The following is a 24237-nucleotide window of genomic DNA, read 5'->3' on the forward strand; positions in this document are numbered from 1 at the left end:
ATTTTGTATCCTGAGACTTTGCTGAAGTTGCTAATCAGCTTAAGGAGATTTTGGGCTGAGACAATGGGGTTTTCTAGATATACAATCATGTCATCTGCAAACAGGGACAATTTTAATTCCTCTTTTCCTAATTGAATACCCTTTATTTCCTTCTCCTGCCTGATTGCTCTGGCCAGAACTTCCAGCACTATGTTGAATAGGAGCGGTGAGAGAGGGCATCCCTGTCTTGTGCCAGTTTTCAGAGGGAATGCTTCCAGTTTTTGCCCATTCAGTATGATATTGGCTGTGGGTTTGTCGTAGATAGCTCTTATTATTTTGAGATACGTCCCATCAATACCTAATTTATTGAGAGTTTTTAGCATGAAGGGTTGTTGAATTTTGTCAAAGGCCTAATGCAGCCAGAAAACACATGAAGAAATGCTCATCATCACTGGCCATCAGAGAAATGCAAATCAAAACCACAGTGAGATACCATCTCACACCAGTTAGAATGGCCATCATTAAAAAATCAGGAAACAACAGGTGCTGGAGAGGATGTGGAGAAATAGGAACACTTTTACACTATTGGTGGGACTGTAAAATAGTTCAACCATTGTGGAAGTCAGTGTGGCGATTCCTCAGGGATCTCGAACTAGAAATACCATTTGACCCAGCCATCCCATTACTGGGTATATACCCAAAGGTCTATAAATCATGCTGCTATAAAGACACATGCACACGTATGTTTATTGCGGCACTATTCACAATAGCAAAGACTTGGAACCAACCCAAATGTCCAACAACAATAGACTGGATTAAGAAAATGTGGCACATATACACCATGGAATACTATGCAGCCATAAAAAATGATGAGTTCATGTCCTTTGTAGGGACATGGATGAAACTGGAAAACATCATTCTCAGTAACCAAACACCGCATGTTCTCACTCATAGGTGGGAATTGAACAATGAGAACTCATGGACACAGGAAGGGGAAATCACACTCCGGGGACTGTTGTGGGGTGAGATATACCTAATGCTAAATGACGAGTTAATGGGTGCAGGAAATCAACATGGCACATGGATACATATGTAACAAACCTGCACATTGTGCACATGTACCCTAAAACCCTGAAGTATAATAAAAAAAAAAAAAAATTTTCACTGTAACATCTTTAAGGAGTTTTATAAAAGAGGCATAATAAGGGAAAACTTAAAAAAAAAAAAAAAAAAAAAAAACTCAAGATTTAAAAGGAGCCAGTAAGCAGGGTGAAAGTCAATAAGACTGGAGTAAAATGATTTTTCTGTCTTAAGTTAAGGCAAAATGTGAGAGAAAAGCACAGGCGTCTGATGGCATTAGTCAATGCATTCTCTTGGCAGTGTCCAACTGCATCCTCCAGACAGAAATCAATTGATACCTGATTTTATGAACACTGTTATTTAAAATAAAAGAGATTCCAGGAATTTTAAACTATGAGAGTTTGTGATCCTAAAGGGAAAAATGAGACTAATTATCAATGTCCACGCAAAGAAGTTCATATTAGAATCTATGGTTGATTCTGTTAGAGGAAAGTGGGAGACAGGGGAGAAAAATTTGCTTTTGGGAGGGTCAAACTGATACAGACAAAACAGGAATTTTTTGCATGATTGATCAGAAATGGCACATAAAAACATATTCCTAAATTTGTCTCCTTATAAATCCTGAAATAAATAAGTATAGAAATATAAAACTAAATATTCCAGTTTAAATGTAGACCATGATGGACATAAAGATTCACACTTTATTAAAAGAATATTCATACCTGAATAATAATACCTTTAAAATGAATGTAATCATAATAATCACAGATAATCTAGTAGGGAAATAGAATACAACATGCTATAAATATATTAAGGAAAATATTAGGTTGATGCAAAAATAATTGCAGTTTCTGCCATTAAAAGTAATGATAAACACTGCAATTACTTGTGCACCAACCACATATTAAAGTAGAAACTACAATAGCAGAATGAATAACAAAGGGTTACTATGCCTGCTGGATAAATTTCATTTTAATATCAAACTTGAATTCATATTTTAGTGTAATTATATGTATATATAATAATAATAGGAAATATATACTGTTTCCTATAAACTTACCAATTTTAAAGAATTTTACATATATTAATTTTTATTATAATTCTCTTTTTCATAAGTACATACTTAACACAAAGACTTCTCATGATGAAATACACTTACATATTTCACCATAAATATTTTTGGATACCAAGTACAGTAGACAATTCAACAATTAACAAACTAAATAGCCACTATATATTACCCTTGTTTATTGTATATAATAAAGAGAAAGAGTTACATTATTGATATAGATAAAGGTATAGATACAGACACCTCCCTATTTAAACCTATCCTTTATACACTGAAATCTTCCTCCTGCACTGAAGGTTAACTACTCCACTGATTATGGCACCCTTAATAAATATCAGACTCTGCACTTCTAAAAAGTCCATTGAAAAATGCTAGATCTCCTCTAAGGACCCAGTTTCCCCATGACTGACATCTAATGGCAGAATGCTTAGGGAAAGGGTAGATCATAATGGGTTTTCTATGCCATGAAAAGCCGTTTTGATTTTGTCTTGACAGTAGTGAGAAGCACTGAAGAATTATTACGTTTGAAAGTCTCGATGGAGAGAAAGGTAGAATTGTGAGATTAAGTGTAGAGAAACCAAGTTGTATGAATTCAAGAAAAAAAATTAGATCAGCACTCTCATGGAAAACAAGATGATGGAGAAAATAGAGCATGTTTGAGAGATGTTAAAATATACAATGGGTATGTCTTGATAACAGATTAGACTGCCAAAATGGAGATGATATGGTTCAACAAAATCTGTGTCTTCAACAAAATCTCATCTCATGTTGTATTAATAATTCCCAGGTATCCCAGGGAAGGAACTGGTGGGAGGTGACTGGATCGTGGAGGCGGTTTTGCCCATGCTGTTCTTGTGACAGTGAGGGAGTGCTCATGAGAGCTGATGGTTTTAAGTGTGGCATTTCTTCACTCTTTCTCACACACTCTTGCCTGCTGTCATGTAAGACGTGCCTTTGCTTCTCCTCTGCCTTCTGCCATGATTGTGTCTTGAGGCCTCCCCAGTCATTTGGAACTGTGAGTCAATTAAATCTCCTTTCTCTATAAATTACTCAGTTTCGAGTATTCTTTATAGCAGTGTGAAAATGGTCTAGTACAGGAGACAGCCAAGATAACTGTAATGTATTTTCCAGCTCCACAGAATATCATGTTAACACAGGCAGGAACTATATAGGAGAAGCAACTTTGGAGGAAGAGACTTCATAAAACCAGTCACTAATGTCCATTAATACTTGTACATATAACCTTAAAAATTTAATTATTAAATTTGAGAAACATGTAAATAGTGTAAAATATGTAAATTTAAGCAAAAATAATTCACGTAATTTAAAAGTAACATTTAGTATGATACTGTACTATGTTTATTTGATATTCTTTCAACAACTACAATTCCAGCAAAAGGCGATTACTCACATAAAGCCTATTTGAAAAGGGTTATGAGAATGACAATGTAAAATAAGTCATGGATCCTGCCTTGAGGCTGTAATACAATGTTACAGATGCCATAATAAAGATGGAAAGATTTCTTCCTGGCATAGAAGAGGTTAATTAGATAAGACTTGTATTTTGAGTTCACATGGTTGCCATTTAATAAAAAACATTGCTAAAAATGAATCCATAAAATATGTACAAATTATTTACTGCTTACCATTAACAATAACAATGATATCACGGAAGTCAATTTCTCCCCTGGCCTCCACTCTTCCCTCACATCTGTATATACCTTCATCACTTTTATTGATGTTGAGAATCTGCAGGTTATTGTTTGCTAACATAGCAAACCGATCTGGAAAGAAAGCAAAGGGGAAAAAATGATATCAGTAATTGAAGGCTAAGTCCAGAGTGCTCTAAATTGTTTTTTTTTGTTGTTGTTGTTGTTTTTGTTTTTTTTAGACGGAGTCTTTCTCTGTCCCCCAAGCTGGAGTGCAGTGGCACGATCTCGGCTCACCGCAACCTCCACCTCCTGGGTTCACGCCATTCTCCTGCCTCAGCCTCCCGAGTAGCTAGGACTACAGGCACCCGCCAACACGCCCGGCTAATTTTTTGTATTTTTAGTAGAGATGGGGTTTCACCGTGTTAGCCAGGATGGTCTCGATCTCCTGACCTCGGGATCCGCCCGCCTCGGCCTCCCAAAGTGCTGGGATTACAGGCTTGAGCCACCGCGCCCGGCCCTCTAAATTGTTAAAAGTTAAAATATGGCACTGTCTGACACTACTAAGCTTTTCATCAGCAAACAAATTTAAATTTGAAAGTAAAATGTAATTTCATGACTTCAATTTTTCCACTCTACACTGCTTTGTTACACCTTTTTTTTTCCTAAAAAAAAAAAATACATTCAAGACTTTATATCCACATAAAATGGTTAGGCTATTATTTCCCCTTGGTACTTTGGATGTAGAACTGATACACAAAAGAACAATGCAGAGAGATTAGGTATCACAGATGTGCAAACTTTTGACTGCAAATATGTGGCAATATGGGTTGAAAAGGGCTAGAAAATTTATTGAACATCCTTCTTCATACAATAATTAAACTAAAAACTAGTTGTCTCTGTGGAGGCAACTAAATGATGTAATAATATTCAAGTCATATAAAGGACATAAAAATGATTATATCTCAAATTTATTTAAGGGATTTTTTTGGCTAACAAGATAATCTGTATTAAGAATAAACAGATTAGATTTTGTCATTTTATTTCAAGATTCCATTTGTGTGGGTGTGTGTGTGCACATGCATATATAAAAAAATAAGCTGGTATACAGCCTGCGTTCACTGATTGTGTAAAGTAATCTGCTACAGTAATCTGTGACACCTAAGCAGCATCTCAGCCTGGCATTATTTTTTGTGTCTGCCCTGATTTTATAAGCATCTCAATCTCGCTGCCATGCTAAAACCTTTTCTCTCCTTATTCAAAGAATGCTTTTACATATAGTCCAATTTTGAAACTCTTTGTACGGGCAATATCTTAAATTTCCTTAATTAACACATCCATAGATCTCATTGACTATTATCTGTTTGCTGGATACTGTATATAAGACACTTTGATGAATAAGAGACACACCACCTCCATCTCTTTGGGCTTTTTGATCAGGTAGAAAGGTGATTATTTTAAGGTACCCAGCCTCTAACATGTCTACAGTCTATTGTTTACTCCTTGGGCCTGTTCCAATATGTACTGCTTTTTTCCCTATCTGTTGGCTTGACAATGAGGTTAGGAAAACCACTGAAGCCACATGTGAAAAAGGCAAGAGTCTCCATCAGCCTGATCGTGGAAGGGATACAGTAGGATCCTGCCTCTACCTCTGCCGCCAACTGGACTTTGCATGAGTGAGCCATAAACTGCTAGGGTAGTAGGCCACTCCAATTTGGGGGCTAATTTGTCATAGCAGTTCCTTAATGAGAGGGGAGAAGTCTGGGCTAGAAATAACAAATAGAAGAGTCATCAGGGCATAGGTACTCATTAAACCGGCAAGCCTGTGGTTGCTTTTTGTTTAAGAGGTGGGTGGAAATGGTGGGTGGGAAGAGGTGGGTGGAAATCAGGGGTGGAAATGCACAGATTCAGAGGCTCCCTCAAAGTGAAAATAGTGATTCTAATGCTACAGCCTCATGATTTGCAGCCCATGAGGTGTAAACTTTTCCATAATGCTCACTTTTTCCTTAGTTTGAACCTAAGAATAGAGACAAAGATGTTTATTCAGATTCTTTCCCCTGGTAAATTAAAGCACAAACATGAAATGCCCTCATCAAAAGAAAGACTGGGGAAAAAGAAAACCAATCCACAAGAAACGTTAAAGGATAACTCATAAGTGGTCCTGAAATAACCAAAAACTCCTGAAACTTCATAAAGTTTCAAAGTCAATTAAAAATCCTCTCTTCAAGTGTGTGGTCAGAAATTTAGATGAGAGGCAATTATAAATAGATAAAATGTAAAATGAAGAGGAACACTATCACACTTAGATCATTGTATTACTGCATTTTCCAACTTGCTAAAATACCTATCATCCTTCACCTACAATGATTTTTACTGATTATATTTAATGTGAATTAGCAAAAATATATTTAAAATTTAGCTCAATATCTCCACCTGAAATTTATCACCTGGCATTCTCCAGTTCTGTCTTCACATGCCTTTACATGGAACTAGTTGCCAAGGGAATATTTCATAAGTGATGGAACTCCATGGAAGGCAAATTCCACGAGTCATTCTTGACATCTTCATCTTTCTGAGTCTGCAGACCCAATCAGACTCCATGTCTCATCACTTCTCTGTTTATCATTTTTTAATTTAAGTCTTCTTCTCCCTCAGCAATATTTCATTAGGACCTGAACTATTCTCAGTCTCAGGAGTTTTGCCTTGACTCCCATTTGTTGTTTTCACTGACATACAAATATTCTTCTCAACTGTATATTAGGTTATGTCACTGCATTGATTAAATCCCTTTAATGATGCCCCCTTTGAATAAATTACAAACTCCGTAGCAGGTATCAAGGCTGTGCTGACTTGGTTTGACCTCTCTCTTCAGCTTCCTTTCTTGTTAGTCCCTTATTTAAAAATCCTAGTTAGATTTACTCATTTGTAAAGGTATCTAAGTTGCACTTATTAATATGTTCTAGTAATAATAAACTGAGGGGCTTTCATGCTGCTTTTCACCTCTGGGCCATCGCACATGGTCTTCCCTCTTCCTGAAAATTCCGCACCAACGTTTGCCTGGCTAATATGTGTGTATATTTAAAGGTAACTTTTTCCTCCTGGCAGGCATCTTTGACACTCTCTCTTATCCTACGTAGTTTACATTTATTTTATCATCCTTTACTACCACAATTTTGTTATCATAGACTCAATGTATCTTGTTCTCACACTGATTTACCTATTTATCTTTCCCTCTAGATTGTTAGTATTTTGAAGGCAGTGAACTTATCTTGCTTACCATGAATCATAAACATCTGGTACACTACAGCATAGATCCTATGTATTCAATAATTGTTGAATTAATCTTTTATTCTAGAAGTAGGTTATATAAAAATTGTATTGAACAAGGTAATTTTAATAGGTTTTTTAATGCAGAAGGAGTATACCAATTAGGTGTTGGCCAAAGCATTTACAAAGTTTAAGAGATAATTTCCAAACTGGCCAAGATTGAATGGATATCAGCAAATAGCATATGCCTCCATCACGATGACACTAAAAGTCAGGATATTCAACTTGTATAATAAAATGTCACCTTTACTCCCACAGTGCTTGGATCCTTTAGCATACGGATCTCCTTTCTATGAGCAACATGGAAAATCTCCACTGCTATTTTGCAGGAAATTTAATTCTGAACATCTGCCATGCAGCTACAATCAAAAGCATAGCTAATAAGATGATCATTTCCAAGCTTTCATTATTTCCTCTGGAATATTTATATTTTACTTTTGAATCAGATTATGGCAAAAGAAAGATATCTGGGTCCGTGCCATTATTCTAAATCCTCATACATAATTGTAATCTTGATCTTATTTCATCAGCTTTAATAAAGGGACTATATGAGGTATAAGCAGTGAATAATATTATTTCATATAAGTCTATTGTAAATGTACAAATTGTTCAATAATGATTTATGTGATAAGTTTATACACTATTACAAGGTTAGAAAAGTGTGTCCTTCCTGATAATTTACTTGAATACTTTAAATTCTATAGTTAAAAATATGATTTTATTTATTTTATTTTTATTTTTCACCTGCCACACAACTTAGTGTTATGTTTCATGTTAAACTATACCCATTTCTTCTACATTTGATTTTCTGGTTCTAGATATAACCTAAATGCCTGTAATTTTAGCAAAACTGACTCCAAGATTTAAAAACTCATAGAGAAGGAATGAGAGCGATACATGTCATTTATCAAGAATCTAACATATAGCCAAATATTTTATTCATTCACTTAACAAATGAAGTATAGCTGACCCCCTGTATTCATGGATTCCACCTTCGTGGATTCAAACAACTGCTGATGAAAAATATATTTTTTAAAAACTGCATCTTTATTGAACATGTACAGGCTATTCCTTATTCTCCAAATAATACTGTATAGCAACCATGTACATAGCCTTTATGTTGTATTTGATATGATGAATAATCCAGATGTAATTTAGAATATATGGGAGGATGTACATAGGTTATATCAAATACTATGCTTTTTTATATAAGAGACTTTGGCATCGGCTTATTTTGGTATCTGTGGGAGGTCCTGGAACAAATCACCCATAGACGTCAAGACACGACTTTATGTCTAATGTCTCATTTATGACACAAAGCCATTATTTTAAATGAAGACAATCATCTATGTTTTACAGATAAAGAGTCTGATTTAGGCACAGAACATTTAGAAAAGATGTTCAAAGCTTCAGGGCCAAGGAAAGGAGAAAAGCCAAAATGGAAATTTGGCTGTACGTCATTTAGTCCTGGGATGCTGGGGAAATATGTATGAGTTATAGCATGGAAATATCACTTCTCCATCACCACTACCCATTGTCATCAGTCTTTGCTTTGAGGCTTTGCTCTACTTGACTTTTAAAAATAAAATTTACTTCAAAATATTCTATTAATAAAGGTTTACAATAAACCTACACTTGAGGTGTAAGATTAGACAATCTGAAAATATTTAGACATTGTCATTCCACAGTTACAAAACAACTGCTTTTTCTTTATTATTGAGGGGAAAAGAGCTAAAAATACATCAAACCATTTACTCATGTGACTTGTTAATACATTCTACAGAGTTATGCTGAAACAAAACAAGAGGAAATAAAGTGTTATTTCTTATTAATGTATTATAATGGAAACTGACAAGCATTGAATATGCTAAGCTCAGAAAAATTCTTTCAAAATTAAAAAATGGCTATTGAACATGGTTATCATACATTCTCCCCACATATTCAAAAATAGATATTATTTTCTGTCTCTCCTTTATGCTGTAGAAACTTCATCCCTTGGACACAAATCAGAATCATCGAAGATGGAAACTACTTTAAAAGGTTCAATTATTTTGTACCTCTCTGCAATGCAGGTGCATTGAAAAAATTCTAAACTGAAAATGCTCCCTATGCACATGGTAAAGGAACATAATGTAAGCAAATTATACATTCGATTTCAGATGTCGTATTATTCTGAAATTTTAGCTCAGTCTACATCAAAATCATGAAGACAATTTGAATGAACTTTTCTATTATCTATACAGATCTTCCTATAATATTTAGAACATGTAGATAACCCTGAAAGTACTGCCCCAGAATAATAAATATAATTCACATCAATAATAAGTTTACATATAGTGATCCCATAGAATCATGTATAAATTATATAGAATTTGAATACAGCAGGATGTACTCCATTTACTTAGTACTGCTTATAATGTATTAATCTTTTCTTGACACTAAAGCAAAGGTCTGCAAACCTTTTCTGTAAATCTCCAGATACCAGTGATTGTATTTTTTTTAGGCTAATGATTGTATAGTTTTTTAGGCTAATGATTGTATATTTTTTTAGCCACAGAGTCTCAACTATGCCTCCAAAGCTGCCACAGACAGTATGTGGCGAATGGGCATAACTGTGTTTTGATTACAACATAGGGGTAAAGGGCAGTGAATTTGCCCTGAGATCCCTAGATTGCAAAATCCTAATGTAGAGCTTACATGTTCTCAAAATAGTTGTTGAATATTTGGGGTCAAAAATTCAAATTTCCACAACTAGACACATAGATTCAGATTTTTAAAAACTGCAATAGTATTAGAACATATAACTTAGGGAGTTACCAAAATACTAACTGTCGGAAATAGTGGTGACTTCCTCATTATGATACAACCAGCTGACAGCAGGCGCAGGTGAACTGCTAACCCGGCAAACCACTTCTGCATCTTCTCCTTGTTTGAATTCTTGTGGAGACACCACTTCTCTGAAAGTGAGTTTTTCTGTATCAACAAAGTAAAACAAATCACAAATCACAAAAGTATCATTGCTTATTTCTCCCAATAACATAATCCAGACTCTATTGATACTATAATAATTAGGAAAACCTAGATACTTTAAAATCTTAAACTAGATAATCTACTTCTCCCTAATACCTTCCTATTTCACTGAGAATAAAATCCAAAGATCTTTCAATGCCATATGAGGTTCTATATAAACTGAAGTCTATCTCCTCAACTCCAATCCCAATTTCTCCTCTCTCTTCCTTTTCACTCAGGAAAACTGTCTTCTTGGAGCTTCCCTGAACATTCCAAGTTTGTTTGGAATGCCCTCACCACAGGGCATTTGCACCCCCTTCAATTCATTCAGATTCTTACCCAACCTGCCGGTATAAAATAGCAATATTCCTTTCCATTTCAAGGTTCCCTATCTCTCTACCCCAGGTAATTTATTTTCCATAGAATTCCATAGCATGTTTAGCTAGCATCTGTGTATTTGTTTCAGTTTATTTATTGTCTGTCTGTCTCTGGCTGGGACTCAGAATTATAGTAGATACACACCTAATAAGTGTCTTTAATGAATGAATGAATGAATGAGTGAACATGGATATTTATGCTTGATGAGAAATTCTCACAGAAGTAATGAATTGTTCTTGCAAAAATTTTTTCTACCTTCGCAAATGAAATGTCATGATTCTTCTTTTGCATCATTTAAAATAAAAAAAGTATTTCCAAACACTATATCTATAAAATGACCATTTCAATTTAATTATTTGCTATTGTGAAATAGATACTGTAGGGGGTTACATAAATTAGGAAAATATCATTTCTTCAGAAGCTTAGAATCAAATGGGAGGGAAAAATTCCAAATCAGGAAACACAAGAGCAACAATGTGCCCATAAATTGCGTTGGTCATCAAACAGGATGTCCTACTGTAGGAATGTTCTGACTTTGTTTTTCATATCATATTTCTAGAATAATAAACAAAACACAAAGTTACGGATATGAGATGATTTAAGGGCTTGCATTCCAAATATATATATATATATATATATATAATTTATCATTGGTAGAAATGCTAACTACCTATTAATTGTAAGGCATTGTTGTAAGTACTTTATGAAATATAATTTAAGGTAGTACTCAAACTCCATATATCACATAGGTACCATTATTATCCTCAGTTTATATATGAGGAAACTAAAGACAGAGAGGTTACATAATTTGCTCAAGGTCACAAAAGTAATTGGGATAGCTTGCTTTAAAATGCAAGAGTCAACACATTTCAATGTTCCTAAACAGGTTAATGATTCCTAAATATGAGGAGGTGAAAGGAACACATAGAAAGAAATCCATCCCAGGACAGAAAATCAAGTGCAAATGTGGAAAACTTTGCTAATAAAAACACTTAGTGGTAAAGAATCCTGGCTCAATATTATTGGCTACTAGATTAGTTTCAACTTTCTGACTACTCCTATTCACTGACCCTTCCCCAGATTCTCATTCTACAATGTTCAGTGCTGTCACACATTTTCGTTTATTCTAATCATGGCCTTCTATTTTACAGTGAAAAAAAAACACTGAATAAATATCGTACCACTAAATAAACCACTATTCTCTATATGCCCAGTGAATTCTTAATGGCTTGAGAAAATGAAAACATTTTTATTAATATGATTTAATATAATTGATGCCCTATATGTGTTTATAACCACTTATTATCTGTTATCTATTCTATTCGAAGATACACTCTGGTAAAGCATAAATAAACTGATATTTATTTTCAAAGCACATAGTTCTTAATAAGTGTTAAGTTTTATTATCAAACAATTTATTTTGTTTCAATTATTTATAAGCAACTGAAATTGAATAAACTAAAACATATAAATACATGACTTACGGTAAATTTCCAAAACTACTGTAGCTTCTTGTGTTTGTCCTTTGGCATCTGTTGCTTGACAACGATATATCCCTGCATCTTCTATATTTGCATTGTAGATGGTTAACCGTGACCTAACACCTTCCTTTTGCACTACTACCCTCTGTGTTGAAATTATCTTCTCTCCTTGAGGATTATACCAATCTATACTTTCAGGTTCACCAATTGCTGCAAAGAGCCATGGAAAATAAAGGTTTGAAAATACGTTAAAAATATTTGTTTGAACATTGGCATTTACTATTATGTAATAATATTAACCATTTAGAAAAAAATTATTTCACAGACTGGAAATCTGAGAATCTTACAAAACTGAAAGTAAACACAAATGTTAGTGCAAATGTTCACCTTTGTTTATCCAACATAGAGGATTCACGCTTGAGTAAGCAATACCTAAAAATTTCACAGCAAACTTCTTGTACAGTATTTAAGCTACGATTGTTGAAATTTTCCCTTGGTAATCAATGGATTATTACAGTTAAGTTCTGAAACTTCCTTGACCACTGAGCCAGACATAAAACCCACTTATAGATAATATCTGAACAGAACCACAATTACTAATACGATTTCATCTGCTCAGTTGTCTTTGCTAGGGTCAGGAGATAGCACTTAAATCTCTGATAATGCCGAGCTTACAAAAATGTAAATCTTTCACAAAACAAACTTTGGCCTTTGATAATACGAAATTTGAAATTAATTTCCCTAGTTGCTAAATTTGAATAGATAAGGCCAATGACCGTTTTTATAATGATGTCCTAATCTCTTTTCCCAAGAGAAATAAGTAGTTTCATTATTTTAATCTAAAACTGTTAACTATTTAATCATATGATAATTACAATGCATTGAAATGATACTTACACTTCTAGGTAATTACAACCAAATCATTACAGGGTAAACATTTATTTAAGTTTTCCAATTCAGAATCTAGGTTATTATCCTTTCGTAAAAGCTGAAGATTTCTGTGTCTGCTTTTAGTCACCAAAAGGATGTACTTCACCTAATTACTTCAGATATCATTTATGGAAGCAGCAGACACTATTAATTCAAAAGTATTGGTGGGGAAATGCATGAAGTCAACTAACATCTGCAGGACCTCTTTGAAGAAAATTATTCCTTCTCATTTTTCCTAAGAAATGGTTTTAGAAACAAATTATCCTCCTTTCAATAAGAAATTAGACATGCTTGAGTAAAAGTATGAAAGAAAGTTTAGTGAATTTTAAATAGATCTCAGTTACGTTATCTTCAGCTTTTTCTAAACAAATCATAAAACCATGGTTGTTACAGAGCAATGCATTTGAAGGGGAGGGATGTGTTTTATTTAATTCCTCCATCTATGGAGAAGTTACAAAAAATAATTTAAATATTCATCTCTTTACATTTGAATAACACAAAATAATATTTTATATAGTAAGTTAAATAGGATATTCTGATAAATATTTTGGACCTTTTCATTCTTAATAAAATAGAACTTTTCATTTTCATTAACAGTTTATTGTGGATTTTCATAAAGCTGTTAAAATTGTTTTCTTTCAGGCATCTCTAACAAATAATAATTTCTATGAAAATTTTCCATTTTGATAAGGCTGGACTATTGTACAGATTATTTATAAATAGCATTAAACTTTATTTTTTTAAAATGTAGTTATAACAATTTTCTGTATAGACACTTCTTTAGCTCTTTGAGGGTGTAACATCCTTCTAGTTTAAATTTAAGATATTTATTTTGTTGAGTTTTAGATTTTTTATTTTTAAGGCACCTGGAAATGTTGGAGGCGTATCTAGGTTGTCAGCATTGTAGTAGAAGAATACATACAAGCAGACTGGCTTGCATGGTTTTCCAATATCTTTATTTTTAGAATCTTGTTTTACTACCATATTTAATATAAACAAGACTACTTCCAGTACTATAGAAAAGCTCTAGGTGATACATCTTTATATAAAAGAAAATAAATGCTTACTCAGTTTACATTCTTATTAAGAGCAAAACACATCACCAATGAATGGCCTTAATTTACTTTAAAGTATGTCTTAATTTGAGCTATGCAATACATACAGGCAATTAGTCTGTGCAATATATTTCATAGTAATATACAAATACATAAAAGTACAACAATTTCATTGTATTTTCAAAATTGATTTTTAAACTGTTTTGTTATTCTACCTTTATGTGGTACAATTCAGTGTGTTCTAATTTATGAGGATATTAATAAAATATGGATGGGATTTAGAAACAGTGACCTATATGCTTGTGTCAAATTTCTGCTGACATAATGTATGATGCTGAATCAATCTCTTCTGTACTCTCTGATTTTTTCATTTCAATATACAAATACTTGTATTAACATAACTATCAATTGACACCTTTAAGAAGGAAAATGTATAAAGAATCATGGGCTTTATTAATATTCCTATAAAATGTGACATTTTATACATATATGCTCTGAATATGATTTATAAAATGTTATAACTGTATCAATATTTATAAATTTGAATCTTGGTTTAAATAAATCATGTCATTCTCCAGACAATTTTTATAATGCATTTTATGTTTCTAGTGTCTATTTTAATCCAGTTTTAAGTTGATTTAGTGTAATCAAAATTAGAAACAATTCTAAAATAGTCTCATAACTAATTTTAGCACTAAGGTTTAAAAAATTAGGTATATCATTGTTTGGATATGAAGACTTATATTTGTAAAAATGAATATATTGAACCTAAATAAATAATGTACTCATTTGTCAGTTCTATAATATGTTTAATTAAACTTTGATGCTGAAATATTTAAATTTCTTTTGAAAGAACACCATATGTTTATTATTATACTGAATGAGGCCCATAAAATATGCCATAGGCATGATGACATATGATTCTTTCTATTGTCATAAAAATCTAGCCAAAGCTTTCCTGACTAAATAACTATCTATTTCTTCAATGAATATTAGAATAAATTTTTGGCCTAATCTTCATTCAAGTATAACTACAGTGCAGTGTGCCATACCAAATTTATTCATTGCATATTTACAAAAATGGTTCAGTTATAATCTTTATATTCATCCTAATATTACTGTTTAGAGAGAAATATTTAAATTGATTTAAGTTATTATCAGATATAATGCAAGCATGTTATTTTCAAAATAAATGATCTAGATTAGCAGTCTAAATTAACAAATTAACAAAAACAAAATTAATATCATTTAATAGGCAAGTTATGGTTATTAACACTTTTGCAATCATTATAAACCCAACGATGGCCAGGTACGATGGCTCACACCTGTAATCCCAGCACTTAGGGAGGCCAAGGCGGGCAGATCACTTGAGGTCAGGAGTTTGAGACCAGCCTGGCCAACGTGGTGAAACCCCGTCTCTACTAAAAAAATACAAAAAGACAAAAATTAGCCAGGCGTGGTGGTGCGCACCTGTAGTCCCAGCTATTGAAGAGGCTGAGGCAGGAGAACGGCTTGAACCCAGGAGAGGGAGATTACAGTGAGCCGAGATCACACTACTGCCCTCCAGTCTGGGAGACAGAGCAAGACTCCGTCTCAAAAACAACAAAAACAAAAACAAAAAACCAACCGTAAGATGTTATTGTTAGAGAACTGAGTTTTTAACTAGTTAAATTTAGCCAATATATTTTATTAATATTTTAACAGAAACCACCTTATCTGAAGGTATTTACAGAAATACGTACCTGTACATGTGAAGAATTTAGATTCTCCCACACTAAGCTCTACTTTGCTAAGTGAAATCGTCACTTGAAGAAGAGCTGAAAAAAAATTGAGAAACAATTAATGTTGATTTTTAAGCATGATTTCTCAGATTTTAATGCATGATGTCTAAACCACATGGTCCAAACGCTGATTATTTCCCCCCAATTTTTTATTACCTATAAAGAAAAATGAAAGTTTTGTAAAACATGATCTACTATTATACATATTACTTTATTATGCATTTAACAATCAGACTAAATACAGCACTTCTTCAAGCTGGTAGTCTGAAATTCTGTTAAGTAAATGAACAAATTTACTCTCAGAAAATCTGTTCCATATTCAGAGATTAGGTCTTATATGTGTGACCACATTGGGCAATAGCTAAAAAAAAGATGTTTGCCCAACAGTTGTATAAATCCTATATTATCATTACAACAACTACACACACATACACACACACGTAAATTAACTACATGTAGACACCTACTAAAAAACGTCTGTGAAGGCAGGCATAGAAAGGAAAGAAAGCACTGCACAGAGTAAGATGAAGCAGCACTGATTTTCACAAGATCAAAGAGTTAAGTGAAGGACCCAGGACAATAAAATAAAAGAGAGGAGATGACTGATATTTTAAATAATTTTTTTGTGAAATTTGAAATAAAATACTTGAATATCTAGAAGTTTAGAAGATAAGCAAAGTGTTATTTTAATATGAATTGACATATTTCTAACAATATGGTAGAAAGAGAGCCTGACCACTTTCCAAACTCCTTCCATGTGCTCAAATGCATGTACTTGAGCTTTTGGTAAAGTGACAAAGCTGCAAGAGGTCAATCAAGGAAGATCTGAAACTAGAGTACAAACCTGCACTGGGAATTTACAGATCATAGTAACCAAAACGCTTATTTCAGTAAACACAGACTACACACAGATATGATCCAAGTTTTCCCAGAACAACAGGCTGCGATAGCATGCCAGGTAACGACCACGCCTGTAATCCCAGCACTTTGGGAGGCCGGGGTGGGAAGATCACAAGATCAGGAGTTTGAGACCAGCCTGGCGAACATGGTGAAAACCCGTCTCTACTAAAAATACAAAAATTAGCTGCGTGTGGTGGCAGAAGCCTGTAATCCCAGCTACTCAGGAACCTGAGGCAGGAGAATTGCTTGAAACCAGAAGACAGAGGTTGCAGTGAGCCGAGATTGCACCACTGCAATCCAGCCTGGCAATAAGAGTGAAACTCTGTCTCTGAAAACAAAAACAAAAAAGAACACCAGATAACACTGGACTGGAATAAGAGTTACCATCAAAGGAGGGTATAAAATCAGTCAACCCAATGGTGAAGGGAGATTACAAGGAAACCTGCCTCCCCCAAGCTGGGGAGGGGGAAAATGTTTCTCATTAGATAAACCAGAAGTTTTGCCATATCCCATGTTTAGGATTTTAATTATAAACATGTGTTCTTTGGAAAACTTCAACCTGGAAAAACTAAAAAGCAGTCTCACGTGTAGGGCTCACAGCTAAGTGGCAAAAGCAATCACAAAAACCATTCAGAAGAACCATATCATAGGCCCATATTCGCCAGTAATTGTATAAATTAAGCTGTCTTCAATCTGGGGGTGTATTCTGACATTAAACAACACATGGTGAAATAAGGCCTGTAAGCAAGGAGTCAGTTGAAACAGCAAATAGGAGAAATAAACCCATGAGATTTCAACTAACATAATTTTTAGATTAAGAATATAACACAACTACGTTGAAAGTATTTAAGGAAATAAAATGTGTAATCAAGAACAGGAGGAAGGAACAAACTATTTACCGGAAAAAAAAAATAAAATCCTGGTAATTATGCTGTTTAAGCTCTTTAAAATATGTTTCCTCACACTCTCCATCTTAAATTGTTAAATTCCTTCCTCCTTTCCAGAAACCTCTCTGGAAAACTTGGGCAGGGTCTCCATGACTTTCCTGGGTCCTATTTTTATTCATAATTTACCAATACTCAGAGAATGGTTGTGATATTATAGAGGCTCAATAAATGTTCAAATATATCTAATGTTTCAGAAAGAAAAATAAAAGTGCAAGTCAGAAAGAATAAGAAAAGTAGCCAAAGGAAAAATAGATTTTAGGTACTCTCTTTTTCTCCCTTGCCTACTTTTCTTATAGATAAAGCATTAATGCCAATTCCAGTGAAAATTCAGATTTCTTTTTCCTTTAAATAAGTAACTAACTTTCTTTTTGAAGTCAGTTTAAGTGGAATGAGGTCAAGAGAGGCAAAATGCAGAACTCAAGAAATTTGAGATTGCCCTTAAAAGAAGCTTGAATCTGAAGAGATGTATGGGGTTACTGGAATCCACAATTCTGGGCAGTAGGGCATGGATTTTATAAATTGAGAAGACTTGAGAATGTTTATGGATAGAAGGGAAGGAAGCAGAAAATATATTACACGTTTGAAAAAAAAAGGTGGGGAAATTATAATTATGTGTCTTCTCTTTTCTTTCTTCCCTTTACTTTCTTCTTTAAGATATAATCTTATTTCCCCTAAAACAGTACTTTCTCAAAATCTAATCTTGCAATCTCCAACCTGCAGTTAACACTAGCATACTTTAATTTCAAATTTTCTATATGCAAACCAAACACATTCCTCTAACATCAAAATTTGCTCACTATTCACTATCCCATTTTTAGTCACCATCAATCAATTTCCAAGCATTGCCAATATAAACTATTTGTATGCATTTTTTTATTTTTAAATACATGCACTCATTAATTTTAATCCAATATATTTCATCTGCCATATTTTTTCTCACTTTTGCTTCTTTAATCTCTTTTCCCTCTAATGTATTTCTCAGACTACTGCATGCATATATTTCTAAAACTATGTTTAATTTCACTCTTCTGCTCAAAAATCTCCAAAATGGATTTAATTTGTCCCTTACCATACAAATTATAATTGGAAGGAAACTTGCCTTTCCAAGTTTATTTGCTATTACTCATTTCCAATGCTTCTGCAGCTATGATCACCTAGGATTCATTCTCTCTCCTCTCCCCAGCTGACTCACACTTGCCCACCATTGTGCATTTGCCCAAACTGTTTTGTCTGTTCTAATCTCCTTTTTCTATACAACCCCTCATGGCTTCCTACTTTCTGTCTTCAAAGAGAACATAAAATATTATGAACTTTACAAAACAGTGTGTGATAGACCCATCTATGGTATCAATAAATACATCAATATCTTTGATCAGTAGGAATTTCCATTAAGCAAATAAAACTTACTTTGTTGATCATTCTATTTGGTTCTCTAACTTATTTAAATATAAATTTCTGGAAGTGAGGGTTCATTCATCAAACTTTATTTCTCCCAAACTAATCATATATGAATGAATGGCAGAATAATTGACACTTACCAAGAGCTTATTGTGTGCTAGTTATAGAACACTGACTGTATTAACAACATATAATTTTGGAATGACTTCATTTAAGGATATCAGAGAATCTAAGAAATGTGTGTGAATTATTACTTAATGCCTACCACTGACCTTAGGAGTAAATTTGCTTTTCTAAGGAAGGGTTTATAAAAAAGAACTTGAAAGATATAGAAACTTTAAAAGTCAAATACAGTTCTGAAAACTGTTTATACTGATTTGTAGATGTATGTGAAAAATAACATTAATTCATTTTAATAAAATAAAATTGAACATGAAATTAGTTAATTTACATTAAACATCTGGTTAATTTTTCATTCAGTACAAATTACCAATGCACATGTTAATTAAGCCACATTATTCACGGACATTTTGGTGAATGGGGACAATGATATATTTCATTGCTATATATGTTTAATATATATAAAGAAAATATAATTCTCTACTTCACTATATTTCCCAAAGACCAGATTTGCTCTAATTGACGTATACATATATATTAAAACATTGGCATATTAGTAAATCCTACATAACTAAAATTTGAGGTTGTGCCTTAATCATTGCCCTAGTGGCTGATTTTTTACCCAAATCAATATAATGTAGGTGATGAGTTTATCACCTACGGCAGTCAGAAGAAAACCAAATTGTTTCCTAATGTCAAAAAGTTATGTTTGGAGAAAATTGGACAAGAATGAAACATTTGATACCTATCCCTAAATATCATCATAAATTTCTTACTTAAGGTAAGGAAAAGTTTTAAATCCAAGGACTCAAAAGTAAATGCATGATGAATATATGTTCTCCGTGAATAATTCCCAAAGAAGTGCATGAAATAACAATCTTAAAAGTAGAGTTAGATAAATTAAAAATCATGTACTATACTCATAAATATTTATTAACTATATGTATTTTGCAAATCCCTCTTCTAAATACGATCATACTCAAAAATAGCAAGAAATACTTTCTAATATCAAAGGGCTTCAGATGTATTTGGGAGGACTATGGGGTATATAAAATTATGAAAAATAAACTAAGATGGGGTGTATCAAGTTTGCCCATTATAAAATTTATGATCAAGAAGACTTTATAGAGGACAATAAAACATAAAAAGATAAAAAATGCCATAGATATTGTTATAAAAGGATAGAAAAGAATAAGGAGGACTTTCCACACTGGGTAAGGCTGAAGTGTTCAAGGAACATTTAGGAAATTAGTAGGTCAGTATATACAAGGTTCATCTCATCTAGAATATTGTTGAAGTATTAGAAATATAGTTTGGAAAAGTCTCAGGAGAATATCAGAAACAACTGACTTGAATTTTTGTCCAAAATTACTTATAAATAAAAACATACGTGATAAAATTGGCATTTAGTAAAGACTGGTTGTGAGGTAAAATTACTGACAAATTGAATGAAGGAAGATAAAAACAAGAGAGTATGTTGTGGTAAATATATGAGTTAACCTGTGGCAAAGAATATGAAAAGGTAGAGAATAGATGTAACAAAAGATTCAAGGTACGTTACATCTGTGATCAGTTAAAGCATTAGTGATAAAGGAGAAAAGTCAAAGATGTTAAGATTTTCTACCTCTGTTGACACAAGGGTTATTGATATGACAAAGAATTTCACTATGAGTGTTTACCTACGAGAAAGGTAGGGAGACAGAATTTTGGATATTTCTCATAATCAGTTAATGGAGGGGAAAAATTTTATTTATTTTATTTATTTTTCTTTTTAAATTTATTTTTATTTTTTATTTTTTTTATGACAGAGTCTCGTTCTGTCGCCCAGGCTGGAGTGCAGTGGCGCGATCTCGGCTCACTGCAAGCTCTGCCTTCCAGGTTCACACCATTCTCCTGCCTCAGCCTCTGGAGTAGCTGGGACTACAGGCGCCCGCCACCATGCCCAGCTAATTTTTTGTATTTTTAGTAGAGATGGGGTTTCACCGTGTTAGCCAGGATGGTCTCAATCTCCTGACCTCGTGATCCGCCCACCTCGGACTCCCAAAGTGCTGGGATTACAGGTATGAGCCACCGCGCCCTGTCCAAATTTATCTTTTTAAATAAAGATTATTTCTCAAAATAAAACATAGGTAACATTATATCAAAGATAATCATTATCATAACAGAGATTAAATTAATATTTATAAGTAAGCATCCAGAGCAAACAGATATTCAAAAGAGATTTTTAAAATTTATAGTAATATAAATATAATGAATATATTAGCATTTCTAAGTTCCATCAGGGTACCAAGAGCCCTTTGCTATTTGATACAACATTTAGCAGTGGCATTTAAAATGAGTTTATCACCTACAGAGATTTAAAAACTGACAACTGAACCAGCCTTCTAACCATCTGACACAAAGCCTACTTTGGTTCACTTAGAATTTCATGAGACATGTGGAGATAACTTAAGACACTGATTATCTTGGGACAATGAGCTGCAACATTTTTCAACAAGCACTTTTTTATTTTTCTAGGCTTCCACATTAACAGAGTTAAAAGACTAAGATATTTATTTAGTAATTACAGAAAATCTCAGAGTATTACTCCTTAAAATGTTCTTATAAATTATTGATTATAGCAAACGAATACAATTTTCTCATTGAAACATTTTAAAATGTTATCTACCGTAAAAGAATTATTTACATTATTTATTCTCCCCTTGTTATTGGATTTTTATAACATTGCATTACAACAGCCTATGTGGGTTATTTGATTCTGAAAAATGCTACAATATTCAAACAATTTCAGAAATTTTGGATCACTTAGGAATTTCTCTAACGTCAAACATTTTAGGAACTCATGAATATTTTTTAAAAATTATTTTTATTGTTTCTTCTAATTGTAACAAGAAAATAAAGTTGAAGATTTTAGTGTAGTTCCTCTTTACCTGCATACCTCTTTATATCTGTACTCAAACCTCTTTGATCTTCTCATCCTAAATTAGGAAAATACATGTCCCCTGCTACTAGGTCATCTGAATCCTTCTAGGGCTAACTGATTAAACATTTTTTTTTTTTTTTTTTTTTTGAGACGGAGTTTCGCTCTTGTTGCCCAGGCTGGAGTGCAATGGTGCGATCTCAGCTCACCGCAACCTCAGCTTCCTCGGTTCAAGCGATTCTCCTGCCTCAGCCTCCCAAGTAGCTGGGATTACAGTCATGTGCCACCACGCCCAGCTAATTTTGTATTTTTAGTAGAGACAGGGTTTCTCCATGTTGGTCATGCTGGTCTCAAACTCCCGACCTCAGGTGATCTGCCTGCCTCAGCCTCCCAAAGTGCTGGGATTACAGGCATGAGCCAATGCACCTGGCCTAAACTTCTTAGTGATTCTTTTTCTATAGCACTTTTCCTGTCAAGCTATGCACACTCTTTAATAAGTTTCATCCTAAACAAGAAATAATAATAAATTTAAAACCAAAAGAGAAAATAAAACAAAATAACCAAATAATATTAAAAAAAATCTCCCTAACCCTCTCTCAAATTAATATGGTATATTCTACTTGTCATTACATTGTTTTAAAAAATGAACTTTCTAGTACCCATTCTTTCTTTATTTTTTATTCTGTCCTCTCCATTCTACTAAGTTTCGTGTTCTTAAAATAAACCATAACCTTCTCATTTTCAAACCCAATAATATTTTTCAGTTTTCATTTTTATTTGACTTAAGAATGAGATACTGCCAACTACTTTGTTCTTTAACCGTCCTGTTTCCTGAAACCTCCATATTTATAGTTTGCTCACTTTCCTGACTATTCTTATATTAGTAAGTATAGTATATAGTATAGTATATAGTAGTATATAGTATCTCTTCTACCATGTATTCCTTAAGTATTTGTTTCTTAGCAATAAATATTTTCTTCTCTTGGTGTTCTATCTATCTTCCTGTACTACAAACATATATGATATTTACTATGCATACCCACAATAACTAATTTATTCCTCAAACATTTCCATAAAGTAGATACTACTATAAAGTAGATATTTCATTCCTATTTTAGAGATGAGAAGGCTGAGGCAAAGGATTGTGTCATTGCTACTGGCCACTCAGCAAATATATGGTGAAACCAGATTTGAATCCAGCCATTTGTTTGGTCCTTCTCAAGCACTTGAGACTCAGCTTCTATATGAGCACCATCTCCTTATCCCTTTATTCCCTTTTCTATATTTTAATTACAGATTGTGTGTGTGTGTGTGTACGTGTGTGAATGCATGTCCCTAGTGTGTGTGTGTGTGTGTGTGTGTGTGTGTGTGTGTGTGTGTGTGAATGCATATCCCTATTATCATTTTGGAGTCTGGAAACATATTTGCTAATACATTAAATACCGTATTACTTTGAAAAATTTACATGTCTCAAATTTGGCATATCAAAACTCAAGAGCATTCTCTTTCTGTCTTACCTTATTCCTTAATCCTCATCTGCAGTGATGTAATTGTTATCCACTGAGCCTATTTGCCAGATAACTGAGAAATGTATAAGATTATATCTCCTTTTCTCAAATATAAATACTCAAAATATCCAACTCATTCTTTTTTTAAATGTCCCTTAAATATGTCTCTCTTCATTCTTGCTTAGTTTTAGTCTCCTCATTGCTAGGCTGGTCTAGTGAATATTCTGCAAAATTGAGTCAGGTCAGGCATTGAATTTATCAGAAACATCTGAGGAAGTGTGTGTGTGTGTGTGTGTGTGTGTGTGTGTGTGTGTGTGTGTGCATGTTTTTTTCTGGTATATGTGTGTAGTTTTTAAATTTAGTTTTGGTCTCATCCCTGGAAATTCTGATTCAGTATATTTGGTGTAGGGCCAAGGAGTCTCATATTTAAGTAATTAACTTCCAGATGCTAACCATTGCTACTCAGAAAGTGGTTACCAGTCCAATACTAGTGACCTCAATTAGGAGCTTCTTTATAGTACAGATCTCAGGTGCCATTTCAGAGTAATCACAATGTATGATTTAAGTTGATTTCAGCACACATTAAAATGTGATCAGCATTGATTTGGACTATGGCAGCCTAATATGTCTACAATCTCTAGAACAAATATACTTCCCACTGTATATAAATAAAATCCAAACTCCTTCACACTTTACCATTTAAGCT

General features: G+C 33.5%; 1 protein-coding gene across 5 annotated transcripts in view; it reads right to left on the reverse strand.

Annotated features, from left to right (window-relative positions):
- Nucleotides 1-24237, reverse strand: part of NCAM2 (neural cell adhesion molecule 2) — a 574592-nt gene that overhangs the window by 255232 nt on the left and 295123 nt on the right. For 4 of the 5 annotated variants that reach the window (XM_032175135.2, XM_032175137.2, XM_032175139.2 and 1 more), the window contains exons 2-5: nucleotides 15700-15774; nucleotides 11976-12182; nucleotides 9934-10077; nucleotides 3775-3912 (exon numbers count right to left, since the gene is read on the reverse strand). In XM_032175135.2, coding sequence (XP_032031026.1) covers nucleotides 3775-3912; nucleotides 9934-10077; nucleotides 11976-12182; nucleotides 15700-15774 — 564 coding nt within the window. Of the gene's footprint in view, nucleotides 1-3774; nucleotides 3913-9921; nucleotides 10078-11975; nucleotides 12183-15699; nucleotides 15775-24237 lie in introns of those variants that run through there. The other variant, XM_058427847.1, reaches the window with a different exon arrangement.

This window comes from Hylobates moloch, unplaced genomic scaffold, assembly GCF_009828535.3.
Source record: "Hylobates moloch isolate HMO894 unplaced genomic scaffold, HMol_V3 SCAFFOLD_14, whole genome shotgun sequence".
Lineage (NCBI taxonomy): Eukaryota > Metazoa > Chordata > Mammalia > Primates > Hylobatidae > Hylobates > Hylobates moloch.